We start from the raw sequence: 21,186 nt of genomic DNA, 5'->3' as shown, positions 1-21,186 counted from the left end.
CACCCTCTCCGACAAGACGCTAGCCGCAGGACAAGCAAGCACCTCCAGGGCATACAGCGCTAGTTCAGGCCACGTGTCCAGCTTCGACACCCAGTAGTTGTAGGGGGCAGAGGCGTCACCGAGGATGGTCGTGCGATCGGCTACGTACTCCCTCACCATCCTTTTACAGTGCTCCCGCCGACTCAGCCTTGACTGGGGAGCGGTGACACAGTCTTGCTGGGGAGCCATAAAGCTGGCCAGGCCCTTAAAGACTGTTGCACTGTCTGGGCTGTACATGCTGCTCGATCTACGCACCTCCCCTGCTACATGGCCCTCGGAACTGCGCCTTCTGCCACTAGCGCTGTCGGATGGGAATTTTACCATCAGCTTGTCCGCCAGGGTCCTGTGGTATAGCAACACTCTCGAACCCCTTTCCTCTTCGGGAATGAGACTGGGAAGGTTCTCCTTATAGCGTGGGTCGAGCAGTGTGTACACCCAGTAATCCGTAGTGGCCAGAATGCGTTGAATGCGAGGGTCACGAGAAAGGCATCCTAACATGAAGTCAGCCATGTGTGCCAGGGTACCTGTACGCAACACATGGCTGTCCGCACTAGGAAGATCACTTTCAGGATCCTCCTCCTCCTCCTCCTCCTCCTCAGGCCATACACGCTGAAATGATGACAGGCAAGCAGCATGGGTACCGTCAGCAGTGGGCCAAGCTGTCTCTTCCCCCTCCTCCTCATCCTCCTCATCCTCCTCCTCCTCCTCCTCCTGAACGCGCTGAGATATAGACAGGAGGGTGCTCTGACTATCCAGCGACATACTGTCTTCCCCCGGCTCTGTTTCCGAGCACAAAGCGGCTGCCTTTATGGTTTGCAGGGAACTTCTCAAGATGCATAGCATTGGAATGGTGACGCTAATGATTGCAGCATCGCCGCTCACCACCTGGGTAGACTGATCAAAGTTTCGAAGGACCTGGCAGATGTCTGCCAACCAGGCCCACTCTTCTGAAAAGAATTGAGGAGGCTGACTCCCACTGCACCGCCCATGTTGGAGTTGGTATTCCACTATAGCTCTACGCTGCTCATAGAGCCTAGCCAACATGTGGAGCGTAGAGTTCCACCGTGTGGGCACATCGCACAGCAGTCGGTGCACTGGCAGATTAAAGCGATGTTGCAGGGTGCGCAGGGTGGCAGCGTCCGTGTGGGACTTGCGGAAATGTGCGCAGAGCCGGCGCACCTTTACGAGCAGGTCTGACAAGCGTGGGTAGCTTTTCAGAAAGCGCTGAACCACCAAATTAAAGACGTGGGCCAGGCATGGCACGTGCGTGAGGCTGCCGAGCTGCAGAGCCACCACCAGGTTACGGCCGTTGTCACACACGACCATGCCCGATTGGAGGCTCAGCGGCGCAAGCCAACGGTCGGTCTGCTCTGTCAGACCCTGCAGCAGTTCGTGGGCCGTGTGCCTCTTATCTCCTAAGCTGAGTAGTTTCAGCACGGCCTGCTGACGCTTGCCCACCGCTGTGCTGCCACGCCGCGCGACACCGACTGCTGGCGACGTCCTGCTGCTGCTGACACATCTAGATTGCGAGACAGAGGTTGAGGAGGAGGAGGAGGGTGCTTTAGTGGAAGAAGCATACACCGCCGCAGATACCACCACCGAGCTGGGGCCCGCAATTCTGGGGGTGGGTAGGACCTGAGCGGTCCCAGGCTCTGACTCTGTCCCAGCCTCCACTAAATTCACCCAATGTGCCGTCAGGGAGATGTAGTGGCCCTGCCCGCCTGTGCTTGTCCACATGTCCTTAGTTAAGTGGACCTTGCCACTAACCGCATTGGTGAGGGCGCGTACAATGTTGCGGGAGACGTGGTCGTGCAGGGCTGGGACGGCACATCGGGAAAAGTAGTGGTGACTGGGAACTGAGTAGCGCGGGGCCGCCGCCGCCATCATAGCTTTGAAGGACTCCGTTTCCACAACCCTATACGGCAGCATCTCAAGGCTGATAAATTTGGCTATGTGGACGGTTAACGATTGAGCGTGCGGGTGCGTGGTGGCGTACTTGCGCTTGCGCTCCAACACTTGCGCTAGCGACGGCTTGACTGTGCGGTGTGAGACATTGGTGGATGGGGCCGAGGACAGCGGAGGTGAGGGTGTGGGTGCAGGCCATGAGACGGTTGTGCCTGTGTCCTGAGAGGGAGGTTGGATCTCAGTGGCAGGTTGGGGCACAGGGGGAGAGGCAGCGGTGCAAACCGGAGGCGGTGAACAGCCTTCGTCCCACCTTGTGGGGTGCTTGGCCATCATATGTCTGCGCATGCTGGTGGTGGTGAGGCTGTTGGTGGTGGCTCCCCGGCTGATCTTGGCGCGACAAAGGTTGCACACCACTGTTCGTCGGTCGTCAGGCGTCTCTGTGAAAAACTGCCAGACCTTAGAGCACCTCGGCCTCTGCAGGGTGGCATGGCGCGAGGGTGTGCTTTGGGAAACACTTGGTGGATTATTCGGTCTGGCCCTGCCTCTACCCCTGGCCACCGCACTGCCTCTTGCAACCTGCCCTGCTGATGCCCTTGCCTCCCCCTCTGAAGACCTGTCCTGAGTAGGCGTTGCACACCAGGTGGGGTCAGTCACCTCATAGTCCTGCTGCTCTTCCTCCGAATCCTCTGTGCGCTGCTCCCTTGGACTTACTGCCCTTACTACTACCTCACTGCAAGACAACTGTGTCTCATCGTCATCGTCCTCCTCACCCACAGAAAGTTCTTGAGACAGTTGGCGGAAGTCCCCAGCCTCTTCCCCCGGACCCCGGGAACTTTCGAATGGTTGGGCAACAGTGACGATAAACTCCTCTGGTGGGAGAGGAACCACTGCTGCCCAATCTAAGCAGGGGTCCGAGAACAGTTCCTGGGAGTGTTCCCGCTCCTGAGCAGGTGTCATTGTAGTGGAGTGAGGAGGCTGGGAGGAAGGAGGAGCAGCAGACAGAGGATTCGGATTTGCAGCACTGGACGGCGCAGAACTGTGGGTGGATGATAGCTTGCTCGAAGCACTTTCTGCCATCCAGGACAGGACCTGCTCACACTGCTCATTTTCTAATAAAGGTCTCCCGCGTGGACCCATTATTTGGGCGATGAATGTGGGGACGCCAGAAACGTGCCTCTCTCCTAATCGCGCAGCAGTCGGCTGCGACACACCTGGATCAGGAGCTCGGCCTGTGCCCACACCCTCACTTGGCCCTCCGCGTCCTCATCCACGTCCACGTCCTCTAGGCTTACCCCTACCCCTCAGCATGCTGTATTACCAGTGATTTGATTTCCCAGGCAGGAAATAAATTGGCGCAAGCCTGCAGGCCAAATATAATGTTTTTGCTTTTTTGCAAAGGGAAGACCCCACTGCGTATATTCAATGAACAAGAAGTTTAATATCTGTGGTGTGGCCCTCAAAAAGTGTCACACAAGTATAGTGTAGCAGAGTTATTAACTCTAGCAGAGCAGGTATTTGCCAGTCAGGAAAGACAATGGCGCTAGGCTGCAGTAAAGCGTAGCTGGTTGCGTCTGATTTTTGTACGTTGTACACGCAGCACACACGTACACGGAGACCTTAGGACTGACACAGGCAGGCCAAATATAATTTTTTTCCTTTTTAGCAAAGGGAAGACCCCACTGCGTGTATTCAATGAATAATAAATGTCTTCTGGCCCTGCCTACACAATTCTATCCCTGTAGTATTAATGCCGGGTGCAATGGTCTGCACAGCCGGTTTTGAGAAAAAAAAATAAAAATGCAACACTGCTAACAGCAGCCTGGACAGTACTGCACACGGATAGAAGTGGCCCTAGAAAGGACCGTTGGGGTTCTTGAAGCCTACACTAACTCCTAACACTCTCCCTGCCTAACCCCCACTTCTGTCCCTATTGCAGGGCGCAATGCTCTGCAGATCCAATTTTGGACAAAAAAAAAATAAAAATACTGTGCTAACACAGTACTGCACACTAGTAGATGTGGCCCTGAGAAGGGCCGTTGGGGTTCTTGAAGCCTACACTGACTCCTAACGCTCTCCCTACAGCAGCACCAGCAGCACTTTCCCTCAGCTAAGTCACAAGGCATGTGTGGCGAGCCGCGGGAGGGGACGATTTTTATACTCGGGTGACATCTGATCGCCCCAGCCACTCACAGCAGGGGGGTGGTATAGGGCTTGAACGTCACAGGGGGAAGTTGTAATGCCTTCCCTGTCTTTCAATTGGCCAGAAAAGCGCGCTAACGTCTCAGAGAGGAAACTGAAAGTAACCGGAACATCGCGTGGTACTCGTTACGAGTAACGAGCATCCCGAACACCCTAATATTCGCACGAATATCAAGCTCGGACGAGTACGTTCGCTCATCTCTAGTCTTGACCCCAGAGTGGTCCACTTCTCTTGAAGGTTGTATGGCAGCTTTGACACGATTGGGTTTACTCGACGAGCAGTATCCAGGTAACTGAGGCCAGGTAGGTGAGTGTCTCCCTTGGCCAGCTGTAGCTCTAGCAGTAAGTCACTGAGCTCTTGAAATTTCTGATTGTCTTTAGCAGATATCCTTGGAAAGGTTTGCTGACGTTTGAACAGAGCATTTTCTATTGCTTCAGGACTACCATAGGTTCTCTCCAGTCTCTCCCAAGCGGCTGCAAGGCCTGCTGCTGGATTTTCAATGTGGACAGATCTGAGTCTCTTTACTCGTTCTGTAGACTGTGGGCCAAGTCACTGGATCAGTAAATCTAGTTCTTCCGAGATCGTGAGTTGCAGTTCTGAAGGCACATTTCCAGCCTCTGTAATTCTCAGGCTGGTTGTCGAACCTTATCAGTCCTGTCTTGGTGAGCTCACGACATACCATGTATTTTGCAAATTCTGACATGTCGGTTTTCTCTGACTTCAGGTGTGAAATTGGTTGAGTGGTGCTAATCACATCGTTTGTGGTGTTTTGCATGAGAGACGTAGGTACATATGGGGCTGTCAGGGTGTTCAGCCTGGGAGCTGGTTTGAAGTCCATAGGTTTGGTGACATGTGGATATGGAACCATGTAATTGCTAGAGGTTTGGAGAACCACTGGTATTTTGAATTGTCCATGAATACCGGTATATTGAGCTTGCTGGGGTGCAGAGCCTTGGTGCTCCATATAGGACAGAAGGTTGGTGTGAGGAACGAGCGGAGTTCTGTGCTGACTTTGCATGCCTGGTGCTGTGGAAGAATGTGCGGCCTGTCGCTCTGGAGAGACATCTGTTTTGTCTGGAATGTTTGTGGCAGATGGGGAATTGAAGCATTGGCTTAGTACATAGTTTCTTGTACGCTCGAGAGGTTCCTCTGCATCCAGTCCGCTAAAGTCAATGCTGTCTCTTTCGCTCTGACTCGTGGCTTGTTCTAAAACTCTTAACCTTGCTACGGCTGTAGCATGTTCACATTGTTTCTCCAGAGCCTCCATTTCTGCTTTCTTATGTACAGCTTCCACTTCTGCTTTCTTATGTGCAAAGATGGCCTGTACCTTAGTCGCTTCCGCTTCTGCACGTGCTTTTGGAAGCTGCTCACTGAGGGTGGAATGGTTTGAAGATCGTGACCTAGATGTACGCTTGGAGTGCCTGGTAGAGTCAGAAATGTGAGATGACACCTTCTGAAGTTGCACAATTCTCGCTTCTGTCTTAGACTTTATGTTGCGTACTAAGCCGTCTCTTTCTACACTGAGATGTTGGAAGCTTTGCAATTCCTCTATGGAATCCTCTGTGTTTAATTTTTTCAAAGTGTTTTTGTACTCCTGGACTTTTATATTATAATGTTCATACGTTGCATGAAGCTGTTGCAGGGCTCCCTCTAGTGGTGACACATGAAGTGAAGACAGACTCTGCTGGATGTTGGAGACATGACTCAGTAATGTTTCCCACAATTTTAAAATGAAAGTTCCTGCTTGAGACATCCAAGGTTCTCTCTAACCTTCCAGGTTGGCTTATTAGAGCGCCTGTCTCTCTCACTGGACTGCAGCCTAGGGTCCATGCTAGCTTGTGCCTCAGAGTGTTCTTCAGCCATGATGCAGCACACAGGATGGAGGTAACACTGAGGAGAGTTATAACTTGGTAATAGATTATGAGCTCCAGCTGTGGTTGTATGTGGAGCTGCTGGAGGAGTCTTTACAGCAGTGTCTGGCAGTATTTATACATTCTTTTTACTATTCTGACTCAATAACATGGCTGCGGGCGTATCGGCTGAGGTAACTGCTCTTGTAGTTATGGACCAGTACTCACAGCAGGTATATGTTGTCAGACAGCATCCAACTCGACTGCAGAGGCATGTGAGAAGATTCCAGGGTTTATTTAGGTAGAAATCTTGTAGAATGCACATTCAGCAGTAGGTAAAAAGAATGATGATTAGCCAAAGCACAGAGTAGAGACTTAAAGGGGTTGTCTCACGAAAGCAAGTGGGGTTATACACTTCTGTATGGCCATATTAATGCACTTTGTAATATACATCGTGCATTAAATATGAGCCATACAGAAGTTATTCCCTTACCCACTCCGTTGCTGGTGTCCTCGTCTCCATGGCTCCGTCTAATTTCAGCGTCTAATCGCCCGATTAGACGTGCTTGCGCAGAAGGGTCTTCTCTCTTCTGGTCAGTCCGGGCACGAGCGGCGTTCTGGCTCTGCCCCCTTCTACGCGTCATCACGTAGCTCCGCCCCATCACGTGTGCCGATTCCAGCCAATCAGGAGGCTGGAATCGGCAATGGAACGCACAGAGCCCATGGTGCACCATGGGAGAAGACCCGCGGTGCACCATGGGAGAAAACCGCAGTGCATCCCTGGGAAAAGACCGGCGGCCATCTTGGGAGAAGAATTTTATAAGTTCATCTTTCATCACATCGGTGAGTAGCAAGCGGTTTAAAAACTGCTTTAAAATGCTATTTTATGCCAGGGGGGTGACAGGGGGAATGGGCTAATTTAAAATTTTGATGTTTTGCCTCGGGACAACCCCTTTAACACATAGGCTATAGACAGGAAACTCCCTAGCAGGAGGAAAAGGAGGGGTTATGCAACACAGGGGGTACAGAGAACCAGAAGGGACAAACTAAAGAAGGCAGACACTTGCAGATACAGTACAGGTTATACATGTCAATGAATAGAGTCAGATGAGACATGACAAGTCTAAAAGCCCATTTACACGCAAAGACAATCTTTTAAAGGATTGAAAGATTGACAGTTTTAGCGATAGTTTTGCATAAAATGTTAATGGACACTAATGTTACATTTCCATGTAAAAGGGCCTCTGGGATCTGTTTGCAGAGCACAGCATGTGGTCTGAGCTCTGCACACAGCTCCATTGTTCTCGCATGGGCTGTCACAGGCTGTCGGCAGAATACAATGTTATCTCCAACCCCTGTGCAGAACACAGCGTGCGGTCCCTGTTATCTCTCTCCGGCTGAAGGATGGATTTTAAGCTCACCTTAAAATCATCGTTCAGCTGAAGAGTGAACGATGGCAGCGTTTGAACGGATTTTGAACAATAATCGTTGCATGTAAATGGGCCTTAATCCAGGAAGAAGTGCAGAGCAGTCTTAAAAAGATTAAGATGGACAAATTACTGGGTCCCAGTGGCACATCACTTCACCCCCAGGGGTTCCAAGGGAATTAAGTAATATGATACACAAACCCTTGATTCTTATATTTAAGGACTCAATAGTGGTGGGGTCTGTTCCACTGGATTGGCACATAGCTAAAGTACTGCTGATATTCAAAAGGGGGGTCAAAAAGTGAACCTGGAAACTATAGGTCAGTAAGTCTTACTTCTATTGTGGGTAAAATATTTTAAGGGTTTCTAAGAGATGTTATCCTGGGGGACCTCAAGGAAAATAGCTGTTTAACTCCATATCAGCATGGGTTTATGTGCGATCACTCCTATCAAAGCAACCTGATCTGCTTATACGAGGAGGTAAGTCCTAGACTGGACCGGGGAGTCACTGGATCTTGTGTATCTGGACTTTTCCAAAGTACTTGATACTGTGCCGCATAAAAGGTTGGTATAAAACATGAGAATGCTTGGCCTGGGCGAGAATGTGTGTAAGTGGGTAAGTAACTGGTTAGTGATAGAGAGGGGTTATAAATGGTACATACTCTTATTGGGTCACTATTGCTATTGGAGTATCACAGGGGGCAGTACTTCAGGGGTCACCGTTACTAGTGGTGCCACAAGGGTCGGTTTTGGGACCTACTTTTAATATATTTATTAATGACCTGGTAGAAGGATCATGGAGTAATATATTAATATTTGCAGATGATACAAAACTATGTAAAGTAATTAACACAAGAGAGGACGCAAGGCAGTTACAAGTGGATCTGGATAAGTTGGGGGCAGAAAAGTGGCAAAGAGATTTAACACTGATAAATGTAAGGTTCTGCAGATGGGCAGAGGAAATACATGTCACCGTTACACACTAAATGGGAAACCACTGGTGAACACGGACATGGAAAAGGACTTGGGGATCATAGTTAACTGTAAACCTAACTGGAGCAACCAGTGTCAGGCAGCTGCTGCCAAGGCAAATAGGATCATGGGGTGCATCAGTAGAGCTCTAGGGGCGCATGATGAAAACATTGTTCTTCCTCTTTACAAGCCACTGGTCAGACAACACGTGGAATATTGTGGACAGTTTTAGGCACCGCTACTCAAGAAGAACATATCAGAGCTTGAGCTGGTACAAAGGTGGATAAAATTAAAGTAATAAATGGAATGAGCGGACTACAATGTCCAGAGATGTTATCGAAACTGGGGTTATTTAGTTTAGAAAAAAAGACGGCTGAGGGGCGACCTAATAACTATGTATAATATATCAGGGGGCAATACAGAGAGCTCTCCCACCATGTATTTATACCCAGGACTGTGACTGTAACAACGGAGCGCTCTCTACATCTAAAGGAAAGAAGGTCTCTACACCAACATAGAAGGGGGTTCTTTACTGTAAGAGCAGTGAGACTGTGGAACTCTCTGCCTGAGGAGGTGGTGATGGTAAGCTTGATAAAAGAGTACAAGAGGGGCCTGAATGTTTTTCTTGAGTGATACGATATCACATGTTATATAACTGATTCTTCAGAAGGGTCGGTGATCCGGGGATTATTCTGATTGCCAGATTGGAGTCAGAAAGTAATTTTTTCCCTTGAATGGGGAAAATTGCTTTCTACCTCATGGGGTTTTTGCCTTCTTCTGGATCAACATTGAGGGTAATAGGCTGCACTGGATGGACACATGTCTTTTTCGGCCTTACATACTATAATACTATAAAATGGCAAATCACCAATGACAACAATATATTCCACTTGACATAAATTGTGGCACTTTTGTGTTTTGATGTTGCAGGATGACAACAAATTAGAATCATGTTGCCATTCGAATCTCTCAGTAGTGCAGCCTCAGGCTTTAACTTCAAAGACTTAGATCTCAGCATAGAAGTAAGATATTAAAAAGTGGTTTTCACATGATTACTGTACAGTATATGCACTTTTTAATATATTTTTCTGATGCTAAGTCCCCTTAAGTCTTCACGATATGAATCATTATTTGTTGCACCTTTATGTGTAGTGGCATCATTAGTCTTATTTATGCATAATCTAGTGATTTATCCCATCCAATGATGAACCTTAGGGCTTATTTACACAAGCTTATAAAGATGTCTTTTGCTATTGTCGTTGTGTGCCTTTAAGCCCAAGGTGATCTCCTAAGCGGAGCTGCTTGTCTTCTGCATCCAGATGTTCTTTACTCAGAGCGTCCGGCTGTTATACAGCTGAGCACTTCGAGCGGGGTATGCAGAACACAGCTGGACTGCTGTTTTCTCCATACCCCAGCTATTCACGGAGCGCTCAGCTGGTATACAGCTGTGCGCTCCATGTGGAGTATGAAGAACACAGCTGGACCGCTGTGTTCTTCATACCCCAGCTATTCACGGAGCGCTCAGCTGGTATACAGCTGGGCGCTCCATGTGGAGTATGAAGAACACAGCTGGACTGCTGTTTTCTCCATACCCCAGCTATTCACGGAGCGCTCAGCTGGTATACAGCTGGGCGCTCCATGTGGAGTATGAAGAACACAGCTGGACCGCTGTGTTCTTCATACCCCGCCTGTGTTGAGAGAGTGGGATACAGCTGAAACAATAGTATCAGGTGTATCCCACTGTGCATTACAGATAAGGCTGATCATTGTCTTTCAGCACGCTGAAAGACAACGGTCAGCGACGGCTTAACGAAAACTGCATGATGTCAGTGCAGTTACACACAACGATTATCGCTCAAAAGACGGCTTTTGAGCGGATTTTGAGTGATAATCGTTGTGTCTAAATGGGCCTTTATGCTACTGATGACCCATAATCAGGATAGGCCATCAGCTACAGATTGGCGTTGGCCTAACAAATTACTCCCCCCCCCCATCAGCTGATGAGAAGGAGCCACAGTGCACTGAAATAAGCACAAGATTGTCTATTCGCAGTGCCCCCGAATGGTAAGGCAGATCTCCCATTGAAGTGAATGGGAGAGAGCTGCAGTACCATTCCTGGCCACTGCACAGTGGTCTTGTGCTTCTTCAGCAAACAGCTGATCAATGGGAGCATGGGTGTCAATGCTGCTATTGTTGACCTTTTCTGATGGCAGGTCTTTGGTAGAATAATGCTGGAAATCCTCTTTAAAGGATTTAGTGAGTGTATGTACAAAGCCAGCATGTGCGAGTTACTAACAACAGACATGAGCAGAGTTCAGGTGTTATAAGACAGGCTGTCAGCGCTTTGGGGCATATCACTATAAATAGAGACATAGCTAGTGAACAGCAGACGTATTTTCAGTTTTGGGTGGAGTTGTACTTTCGCCCATTTTACATGGATTTTCATGCTTATTTGAAGGACACTTACCTTGTACACAGACCTCGTCCTTGGAACAAAGACGAAGATCAAACAGACAGCCTGAAAGGAAAGGACAGAAAGGTGTGAAAGGAAGTTATGGCACATAAGTGGTTGTGAAATCCTATGTGTTTAGGGCCAGTGAGCGACCCGCACGCCGGAAAGAAATCCCATCCACATGCTTTTAGCGCCCTACGGATGCTAATGCATCCCTATGGGCAGCAAGATGCACGGATCTCCTGTGCGGGGGCCACGTGCGGATTTTATAAATAAAATCCGGCCGTGGACATTGGGCCTAAGGCATCCATAGGGCAGCGGGAGAGCAGGAGATTTAAAAAAAAAAAAAAGGCTCCGCACGGCGCATGCGCGCAGCACGCCACTGACGTTCTGAGCACATCCGCCGGCCAGAAGAAAGATGATCCGGCACAAAGGAGAGCCCTGCAGCATCCAGAGAGGTAAGAAAAATGTATTATCCCTCTCCATGGCCCCGGACACGCACAGATTCCACTGCGGGATTCAGCCCATAGAGAAGCATGGGGCATCTGCACTTCATTTAAGTCCTGCAGCATTCTCAATTTTACCGCGGATCCGGCTCCATTCATCTCTATTGGAACTTAGGATCCGCAGTGCACCTGCAAGTACATTTAAATACATTTGTGGATGCGCTGTGCATTTGAAGGTTAGAAGCAATTAGGGAGGTGGGGAAAAGGTTGGGAGATGGGGTTGCACATCCCCGTGGAAAAAAATACAACAGGGTACTAGAGCCTCCATGCCCGCCCGTATCACATCATATATCCAAGCTAGAGGTGGTACATCATGGTACTAGAGCCTCCATGTATCACATCTTGTATCCAAGCTAGAGGCGGTACAATAGGGTACTAGATCCTCCATGCCCAACTGTATCACATCTTGTATCCAGGCTAGAGGTGGTACAACAGGATACTAGAGCCTCCATGTATCACATCTTGTATCCAAACTAGAGGTTGCACAACAGGATACAGTTTTCACGGGGTCAGTTTTCCACAGTAAATGGTCCTTTTGCTCTGATATTGTAACCACTTTTATCAATGTTACAATCACTGAAGAAGTCTCATTTGATTCTGACAACTTCTTGTTTCTTGTGTTGCCTTTAAACCTCACACTTCTACTTTCTTCTAGTACACCTTTTTCTACCTGTATGCTACAAACTACTATCACCCCCTTCTCATCCTAATACTACCCTTTAATCTTCTCCCCCTGTATGACAAATGGCTATACTCACTTCTATTTCTTGCCTTAACTACATTCTTCATCATCTTCCCTCCTTCATGTACATATTACAGATATGTGCCCGTTCTTATACATAGATGATATTCCTCCTTCATTCATACTATACATCATCCGCTAATTACCTTCTTCCCCTTTCATGTTTAATTAGTCTCCCTGTTATTAGTTTTATGCACTGCTGACCGTCATCCAATGATCCCTTCATCCAATGATCCCTTATACACTACACTGAACGGCTACTTTACTAAAGCCCCCCATCTACTTGTACGTTGGACCTCCTTTGGACTTCAGAACCGCAGCACTACTGCTGATTAAATCGGCCCCTGCGGACAGGAAGCTTCTTGTAGTAGCTGCAGATTAGATGGAGGTGCTGACATATTCTGACCAGCCCACAGGAACGGGTCATCAGTTCATGCTGTTTGCCCCAAATTCTGACTCCCCATCAGCAACCAGAAATCTGGATTCATCTGACCAGGCGATATTTTTCCATTGCTCAGTGATCCAATTATTGCGCTCTTTAATCCCCTGGAGTCTCCTTTTGATATAGAATTTTTTAGGATAATGGTAAGATTTATGAAGAATGTGGTAAAATACATACAATGCCTATTAGGCCATATTTACATGAGAAACTCAGACTGATATTGCACTTGTAAACTTGCGATTTTCTCCCACAAGTGCGATATTTTTTGCAAGAAAAACACATCGCAGCACATGTGATTTTTAGGAACATGAGAATCACATTTTGCTTTAATAGAAACATTTTTGAAAGTCGCACTCGCATTAAATTCGCACTATTTGCAATGAAAGGAGGTGGGACGGGGGCTGGGCTATGTTCCGAGAATTAGCCCCGCCACCGCCCCGCCTCTCCCCATTGCAAATAGTGCAGAGGGGCGGAGAGGAGGCAGAGAGGGGGCGGGAGCTCAGTTCCCGCTCCTGGCTCTTCCATCCTCCCCCCCTGCAGATGAGGAGGACGTATATCGGCTCAGCGTGAAAACCGAGCTGATATACGTTCGTGGGAATCCAGCCTCAATGTGATTTTGCTTTCTCCAATAGAAAACAATGGGTGATGTTGTCGAAAAATAGGACATGCTACGATTTTTCTATCTGGAACTCTTGATCTGAGAGAAAAATCACCTGAGTGTACTTCTTGTCAAGTTCCACTTATATTGCAATCGGACAGAACTTGCACAAGGAAATCGCCCGTGTAAGTGCAGCCATTGTTAGATGAATAGGTTAGCTGACGTGCTAACATTTGGAAAATGCTAAGTAATTATTTGATGAGAATGGAGTAATTAACCAGAGACAGCATGGATTTGTAACAAAGAAGTCATGCCAGACTAATCTAATTTCCTTCTATGATAGAATCACCGACTGGGTTGATCAGGGAAATGTGGTGGATATAGTATATCTTGACTTTAGTAAAGCATTTGACAAAGTATCTCATACTATACTTATTGAAAAAATGACCAAATATGGGATTGACAAGGCAACTGTTAGGGCGCCTACCCACTTGCGTTTTTTTTTCCTTTGTGTTTTGCGTTTTTTCTGAAGAGCAATTAGAATTGAATGTGTTCTTGTCCATTTGCGTTTTTTTTTTCCGTCCGTTGCAATTTTTTACATAGGAACTGTCAGTTGCATATGTGTCCTTATTTTTCTCTTAATGCACCCATGAATGTCAATGGAAATTAACGGAAAACGCGGCAAAAACGCGCAAAAAACGCCGTGAAAAACGCGGCAAAAACGCGCAAAAAACGCCGTGAAAAATGCGGCAAAAACGCACGAAAAACGCTGCGTTTTTCACACACGGAAATCGCAAACGCAAGTGGGTAGGCGCCCTTAGGTTAATTCACAACTGGCTGAGTGATCGTACTCAAAGAGTGGTCATAAATGGCTGCACATCCAAGTGGAAGAATGTATCAAGTGGGGAACCATAAGGCTCTGTCCTAGGCCCAGTGTTGTTCAACATTTTTATAAATGATCAGAATGGGAGGAATTGGGCTAAGCAGCAGCACATGTGAACAAGACTTATACTAATAGATCATAGACTGAACATGAGTCAACAATGTGATGCAGCAGCCAAACAGGCAAACACTATTCTGGGATGTATTAAGAGAAGCATAGAGTCTGGATCACGTGAGGTCATTATCCCTCTCTACTCTTTCTTAGTCAGACCTCATCTGGAATACTGTGTCCAGTTCTGGGCACCCAAATGTAAAAAAAGAACATCAACAAACAGCAGCAAGTTCAGAGAAGAGCTACTGGGATGGTGAGCGGTCTGCAAATCATGTCCTATGAAGAACGGTTAGAGGATCTGGGAATGTTTAGCTTGCAAAAAAGAAGGCTGAGAGGAGACTTTATAGCGGTCTACAAATATCTGAAGGGCTGTCACACTGCAGAGGGATCAGCCCTATTCTCATCTGCACAAGGAAAGACTAGAAGCAATAGGATGAAACTGAAAAGGGAGGACACACAGATTAGATATTAGACAGTGAGGGTGATCAACGGGTGGAACAGGTTGCCACAGGAGGTGGTGAGTTCTCAGTCAATGGAAGTGTATAAACAAAGGCCGGACAAATATCTGTCTGGGATGATTTAGTGATCCTGCACTGAGCAGGCGGTTGGACCCGATGACCCTGGAGGTCCTTCCAACTCTACCAATCTATGATTCTATAAATTGCGACTAAGGGTCTTTTCACACAGAAAGATAATCACTTATTGTTCACTTTTCATTCGTCGTTCACTTTCTGCACGTATAAAACTGATTGATGATCGCCCTATGTAAGCAGGCAACCATCTGTGAAGACTGCCTGTTTACTGTGAATGTAGGCGGGCAGCGCAGGAGTGATTATCGCTGCACTGTCACTCGCTTCTGCGCCCGACAACTGTCCCGTGTAAAAGATCCTAAGTGCCTGCGTGTGCAAAGGTTCAAATCTTGATACTCTTGTCACCCAATGCACTCCATGTCACCATGCTCCGCTACTAAATTAGCCCATGTGACTGTTAGCTTATCGTTTATCCGGCTAATAAACGAGAATGAGTAACACTAGGAAATTTATGTTTTATGGAATCTGCTAAATTCTGCTAAATCTAATGAAATCTGCTGCATTTTCCAAGGCTGCGCCCATCATGTTTATGGCACAGACTTTGTATTTGTTTGGCTGCTTTCACATCTGCATTAGGATCCTCCTCCTCTCTCAGAACCAGCCCAAAATCCAGAAGTAAAGTCCTGCATGCTGGACTTTTTCATCCGGTAAAGCTGAACGGAGACCAAACAGACACTGTTAAAGTCAATGGGGTCCATTTGGCGCCATTCTGTTCCGTCATAGGACAGATCTGTTCGTTCCGGGAAGTCCCCTTTCCTCCTTCCAACGGAACAGGAAATGAACCCCCCGATGCAGATGTGAAAGAAGGCTCTCTCTATAATCTAAATAATGATACTTTATGTAATGTTAATTTGTATCATATATGAGATTGTCAGTTTTGTATTGGCGCTGGTTCTGACCTGTGATAGCTGTAATAAATCCTCCTATAATATATGCAGCAACTCCAAGCGACTGAGATTGTTATCTAGCAAGTAAAATAAAATTCTACAATACCTTCTGTTTCTCTTAGACACAATGGTGCTGGAACGGTGAGCTGCGTGCTCGGATAGTTGGAGCCCCAGCATTGTAATCAACTGCAATTTCCTTGACTGTGTAGCACCTGTTTATGAGAGTGATTCCTGACATCCTCCTCTGACCCCTTTTGGTGACAAGTTCTTTCCTTCCATAGTATCCCCTTTCACTGGATGTTTTTCCCCATCACGCCATTCTCAGTATACTCTTCACAGCGTTACATGAAAAACCCCAATAAGGAAGATAGAACAATACCTCTGAAGCACCATCTATTGGATGGCAGCATTCCTGCAAATCAATGTCCAAGCCTTTATACAAATCTTTGAAACAATGATTGGGAATTGAAAAACCCCAAAACAGCTGTTTGTGTATGGATTCTGACTTGGTTTCCAATTTCAAATCACTGTTTTGCAGGAATACTGCCATCCAATAGGTGGCGCTCCAGAGGTATTGTTCCATCTTCCTTATTTGCATATATTTCCCAGAGCAGCATGAATGACCTTATAAGTCTCCTCACTCACATTTCTAGGGGCTCTCCTTAAGGAGTGATGATACCCCTCCTGACTCATGAAACACCCCTACCCACGCGGTTGGCAGTGACATCCCGGTCCCGCTAGTCTAGCACTGATAACCAGCCCTCGTTGGAAGTCACTCAGATCGCTGGATTTTCCCATCTAATGTGCATTCACACCAAAAATGATCCACGGAAAACATTTAACGTGAGTTGATGACGCACTCCGGCATCATCACTCTAATTTCCATACAGGGAAGTGCCAATCATGAGAGGGCAAGGGCTCTATTAAAGGGCTGGGATCTCTAATTAGGAGCCGAGGTCTCCAATAAAGTGGCCAATCAGTGTATGTATGTTCATCCTCTCTCTGCAGCTCCTCCAATTTTATGATCCATGGCTGAAGATCCTCATCTCTTCACAATGAAGAAGCCATAAAATAACGGATTGCTCCCTCAATTAGACAATAATTCCACGTATCCAGAACAACAAGAGCCCTGACACAACTGACGGGGGTAAGAATCTGTGCCTGAAATCCTCAGAGACCGTCCAGCTAAATTACCAGAGCCTCTTCACATGTCAGAACATTCTCATCTTCTCTTGACGTAGCAGATGATTGCTCTACTGACGTCAGCCGGGGCTTTCGGATGAGAGGAGCAGCGGTAGGAAATAAAGACGAAAATCCCAGAGAACAAAACACAATATCTCTCTGTTATAGAACCCATCAATGCATGCTAAAAGCTACAGGTAACCCGGGGAACAAAGTCAGCTCTGCTACATCTAATTCCAACCATAACCACACAATGAATATGTTATAGTTTGACCTGCATTAGATTTCACAATCGCACTGTTTGCATTGGATCAGCACAAGACTTGTAATGAAGTTGGGATGAGCTCTGGCACCCGGTCGCCCATGTGGGGCGCGGGGGAATAATCAAAGGTGGTTATGATCACCCACACAAGCGCTATTCAGACCAGAATACAAGCAATTGTAAAGGCCATCTTCAATATTTGACGTGCGATGAGTCACAAGAGGAAGAGGGGGTGGAGAAGCAGCATGAGTAACGTCAGCATCTGAATCAGCGTACGCTTCACACATAGGCCATATATATATAACGAAAGGCAAACTATAAAATATTACATAGAAGCAATCCAGAAATAGTCCATGTATGATGCAGACTATATTGCGCTATAAGGAGAGTTGGGTGTGGGGTATCAGTGATACAAGGTCCAATTTGAAACATATCACTTGTATGAGATGATCTTCATGTCCAGATTACATTCATATCTGGTGGGCAAGGTTTAACCTGGGAGGCAAGCACATAAAACTGGCCAATGAATAGCAGCACATCCCTCACTTATTTACCCCCTCCTGCTGTAAGATAAATACAGCACCAGAACCGAGCTCATAACAAAAATATAGTATCAGAACCAAGCTTAATATGTAAATGCTGCATCAAAATGAAGCTAAATACATAAATATGGCACCAGAACCAAGCTTAGTACCTAAATATGGCACCAGAAAAGCTCAGTACATAAATGCGGTGCCAGAACACAGTTCAGTAAATAAATGTGACTGTAGAATCAAGCTCAGGACATAAATACAACACCAGAACATAACTCAGTACGCAAACACAGCAACAGAGCCGAGCTCAGTACATAAATGCAGCACCAGAACCAAGCTCAGTACATAAATACCATTCCAGAACCATGTTCAGTACATAAGCCGTTCCTTCTTCCAGCCACGATTCCTCTATGCACTCTTCTTATCCTGCAGTTACCCCCAATTAACCTTTCACTGTCGCCACAATAGTAGAACCTCATTATATACCCCACAAAGTAATAGTTCCCCTATAATGCCCACCTCAATAAGTAATGCAGTAATTTTTACATGGCTCACTGATGGATGGACACATGGGCGCCTAAAGCTCTCTAGGGGATTGGTCTGGGTGACATATGCTCTCCAGCTCAGTCCACCCCTGTTTGTACTTATATAAGGATACTATAGAGGGGTACTGGTGCATCTTGTATCCACCGAAACTAGGGGTGGAGAAATAGGTTGGGTTGGCTCAGTGACAGGGAAGGGGCAGGTGACGCCCCTAGCAGTGGATTGACTGCTGCTCACCGCAAACACAACATGTCAGGTCCCGCAGGTTCCGTGTTAAGCCCCAAGAGTGACAGCGTGGGATGGCAGCGATGACATTTCAGCAGAGAAGGGCCGCCGGAGACTGACAGCGGGAGACTGAAGCAGAGCTTCTCTTCCTGCAGTGGACAGCGATACTGCCTTCACTGGTGGCGCCTACATCCATCCAGATATGGGGAGAGCGGGCCCCTGTTAAGCAGCGCTGGAGGAGGACGGGAGCACAGGGAAAGATGGCAGGGGGCCTCTGCATTAGCACCTCTGTTGAATAACAGCCACAACCTGACTTGCTGTCTGCAAGGGGGGGATGAAGCGGCCGTTACAGGGTAAGACATGCAGCACTTCACAAGTTAACAGCTGGGAGCTCACATGGTATGTGCTGCAGAGGGGTGGGGTGGCAAGGGTTAAGGTTTGGGTTACGATTGCGAGTTAGGGTTATAACTGTGCAGGGAGTAGCTGGGACCTGGGAACCTCAGATGCTGACACCCGGGACAGGCGGGCCGTTACATGCTTTGTGCAGGGAGCAGCCAATACACTGTTGGGGGCGTGACCTGCCACCTCCCCTATAACTCAACCCGCCCAACCCATGTCTCCACCCTTTCTTCCGGTGGAGACAAGATGCACTAGTATGCTATAGAGGACATTCTTGTGGCAGAAACCTATATAGGCGTCATACTTCTCACAGCGAAGGATTTGCTACAATTATATCCAGTCTAGGCAGCCCTCCATGAACTAAACACATCACTAGCACACATCTATCTCCTATGCTGATAGTTGCTACAATGTATCAGTGCAGGTAAAAGTACTGATCTTCAAATACGCCCGTGTAGAGGAGCCATAAGACTTCAGTAGTGAACAAGACCGTTCCCATTCGCTGGTAACAAGCAAGGAATTTAAAAGTGGCAAGGTGCAGCAAAGAGGTACAGCTGATTTTAAGTTTTATGTTGCAGGCAACTCAAAATAACAACAGGTGAGGCGTCCTGGCGGCATTTCAGCAGTGCAGCCTGAGCCGCAATGATTCATCCAGCTGCAGAATCTATCATTTAGAAGAATCTCCTCTGTAACCAAAGGAAGAGGAAGGTGCTTCTTATCTGCATTACGAGGAAGCAGAATATGCAGATTATTACTATATGACAGCAATATACACAATCACCCACCAAAGGCATTTGCATTCCCCAATCAGTAGAATGTATTATGTGTTATTAGCATATTGTGTAACCCAAACCATGCTACATGAGATGCAGAGCCTTGGAGGTGTCAGCTAGAGTTCTTACGGGAAAACCACGCTATTGGATATATGGGTTATACCGCTGCACATGAGACGTCCATCACAAAGTGCAATGCATCGGCCCGTCTATAATGGCGCAAGGAGCGTCATCATTGGATAGTTGCGCAATGGAAGAACGTTCTATGGAGTGATGAATCACATTACTCCATCTTCACAACAGATGGAGGTACCTGAGTGTGGAGGATCCCGAGAATGCTTTTTACCGGAGTGTGTTGTGCCAACAGTCAAGTATGGCTGAGGTTCTGTTACGATCGGGGATGTTTCACGTGGCACTGTCTCGGCCCGTTGGTTGTAGTCACAAGAACCATGAACATGGAGGTGACCCATTCTAGACAATAATGTGCTGCTGGCAATGTGACAATACTCTGGGAATGGTCGGCCATACTTCCAACAAGACATCGTACCTTGTCACACTTCCAATGCTGTTTTACATTGATTTGAGGATATGGATGTTCCACGATTGGACCGTCTGCACAGAGTTCTGACCTGAACCTACTGAACATCTTTGGGATAAACTGGAACGTCGGGTCAGGAAATAGGAACAGAGTCCATCTCCTTTCAGGGAACTCGTCAAACATTTGCAGGATGAATGGAGGGAAATATCCACTGAAGTGAATCAGGCAGTATTAGAAAGTATGCCATGGAGAGTATCCAATGTCTATGTATTAATCCAATATTAACATATAGAAATAAATACTACATCTGATCCTTGCTCAGGATCCAATTACCTTTGGTAGGATAGTGTATTACTGGACAGCCAATCACATGAATGGCCATCCTCTAATACCCGGGCAGCATAAGCTCTGCCAGAACAGTAGCTACTCTTACTGAGCATCTTTCCATTAAAGTGTACTTTAGTTCTAGTAACATTTGTCAGTCCTAGAGCTGTGATGACACTTTGTGTCACCCCTGTGAGTATGGACGTTCACAAAAGGTGCAATGATGCAGATTTACCAATATAAATTAACCCTTCAGAGGGATGCGCTCTATTTCATCACTCCCTCTATCCATTCCATTCACTTGCATTTCCTTTATTTTGCAGGTGTTGCACTTATATGTTAAGGAGTGCTGTAACTGACCAAAGCTGTAAACTCCTCTGGACCTGGGCCCTCTGACTCTGCACTAATACCCAAAATGGTAAATGCACCCTGACCCCTTATTCTGATCAGCCACGGTAAGAGCAATAGGAGCTACATCCCATGGACACCCGAACAGAAGTGCTGCACAGTTAAAGTGACACTCCGGTTCCAGGACAAAATTTGGAGGTGGAAGGGGGAAGTAATATCATCTGCCACTTTTCCTGTGTGCCATTGTTCCCTGGATCCACCAAGAGAGGAGAGATGGCATCTGGGTAAGAAAGAAGAGAGGCCAGGAAGTGCCATAGAGGACTGGCTGATGGTAATATACTGATGGGTATAACTGGACATCTGCTTTAAAGGTCTATCTATCCCTTGTCACACTGAGGGTAATACAGCCATGGGGCTTACTGTGCCTTTATCAGCCAAGGTCCGCTTACACCTGG

At 47.1% G+C, this 21,186-nt stretch overlaps 1 protein-coding gene across 2 annotated transcripts in view; it reads right to left on the bottom strand.

Moving 5' to 3' along the window:
- Positions 1-21,186, bottom strand: part of PTPRN (protein tyrosine phosphatase receptor type N) — a 138,010-nt gene that overhangs the window by 108,415 nt on the left and 8,409 nt on the right. For both annotated transcript variants that reach the window (XM_066575511.1, XM_066575512.1), the window contains exon 2: positions 10,861-10,911. In XM_066575511.1, the coding sequence (XP_066431608.1) occupies positions 10,861-10,911 (51 nt within the window). The remainder of the gene's footprint in view (positions 1-10,860; positions 10,912-21,186) is intronic.

This window comes from Eleutherodactylus coqui, chromosome 8 (assembly GCF_035609145.1).
Source record: "Eleutherodactylus coqui strain aEleCoq1 chromosome 8, aEleCoq1.hap1, whole genome shotgun sequence".
In the NCBI taxonomy this organism is placed as follows: domain Eukaryota; kingdom Metazoa; phylum Chordata; class Amphibia; order Anura; family Eleutherodactylidae; genus Eleutherodactylus; species Eleutherodactylus coqui.
The sequence above is the reverse complement of the archived record's forward strand: the minus strand, read 5'-3'. Positions and strand labels throughout refer to the sequence as shown.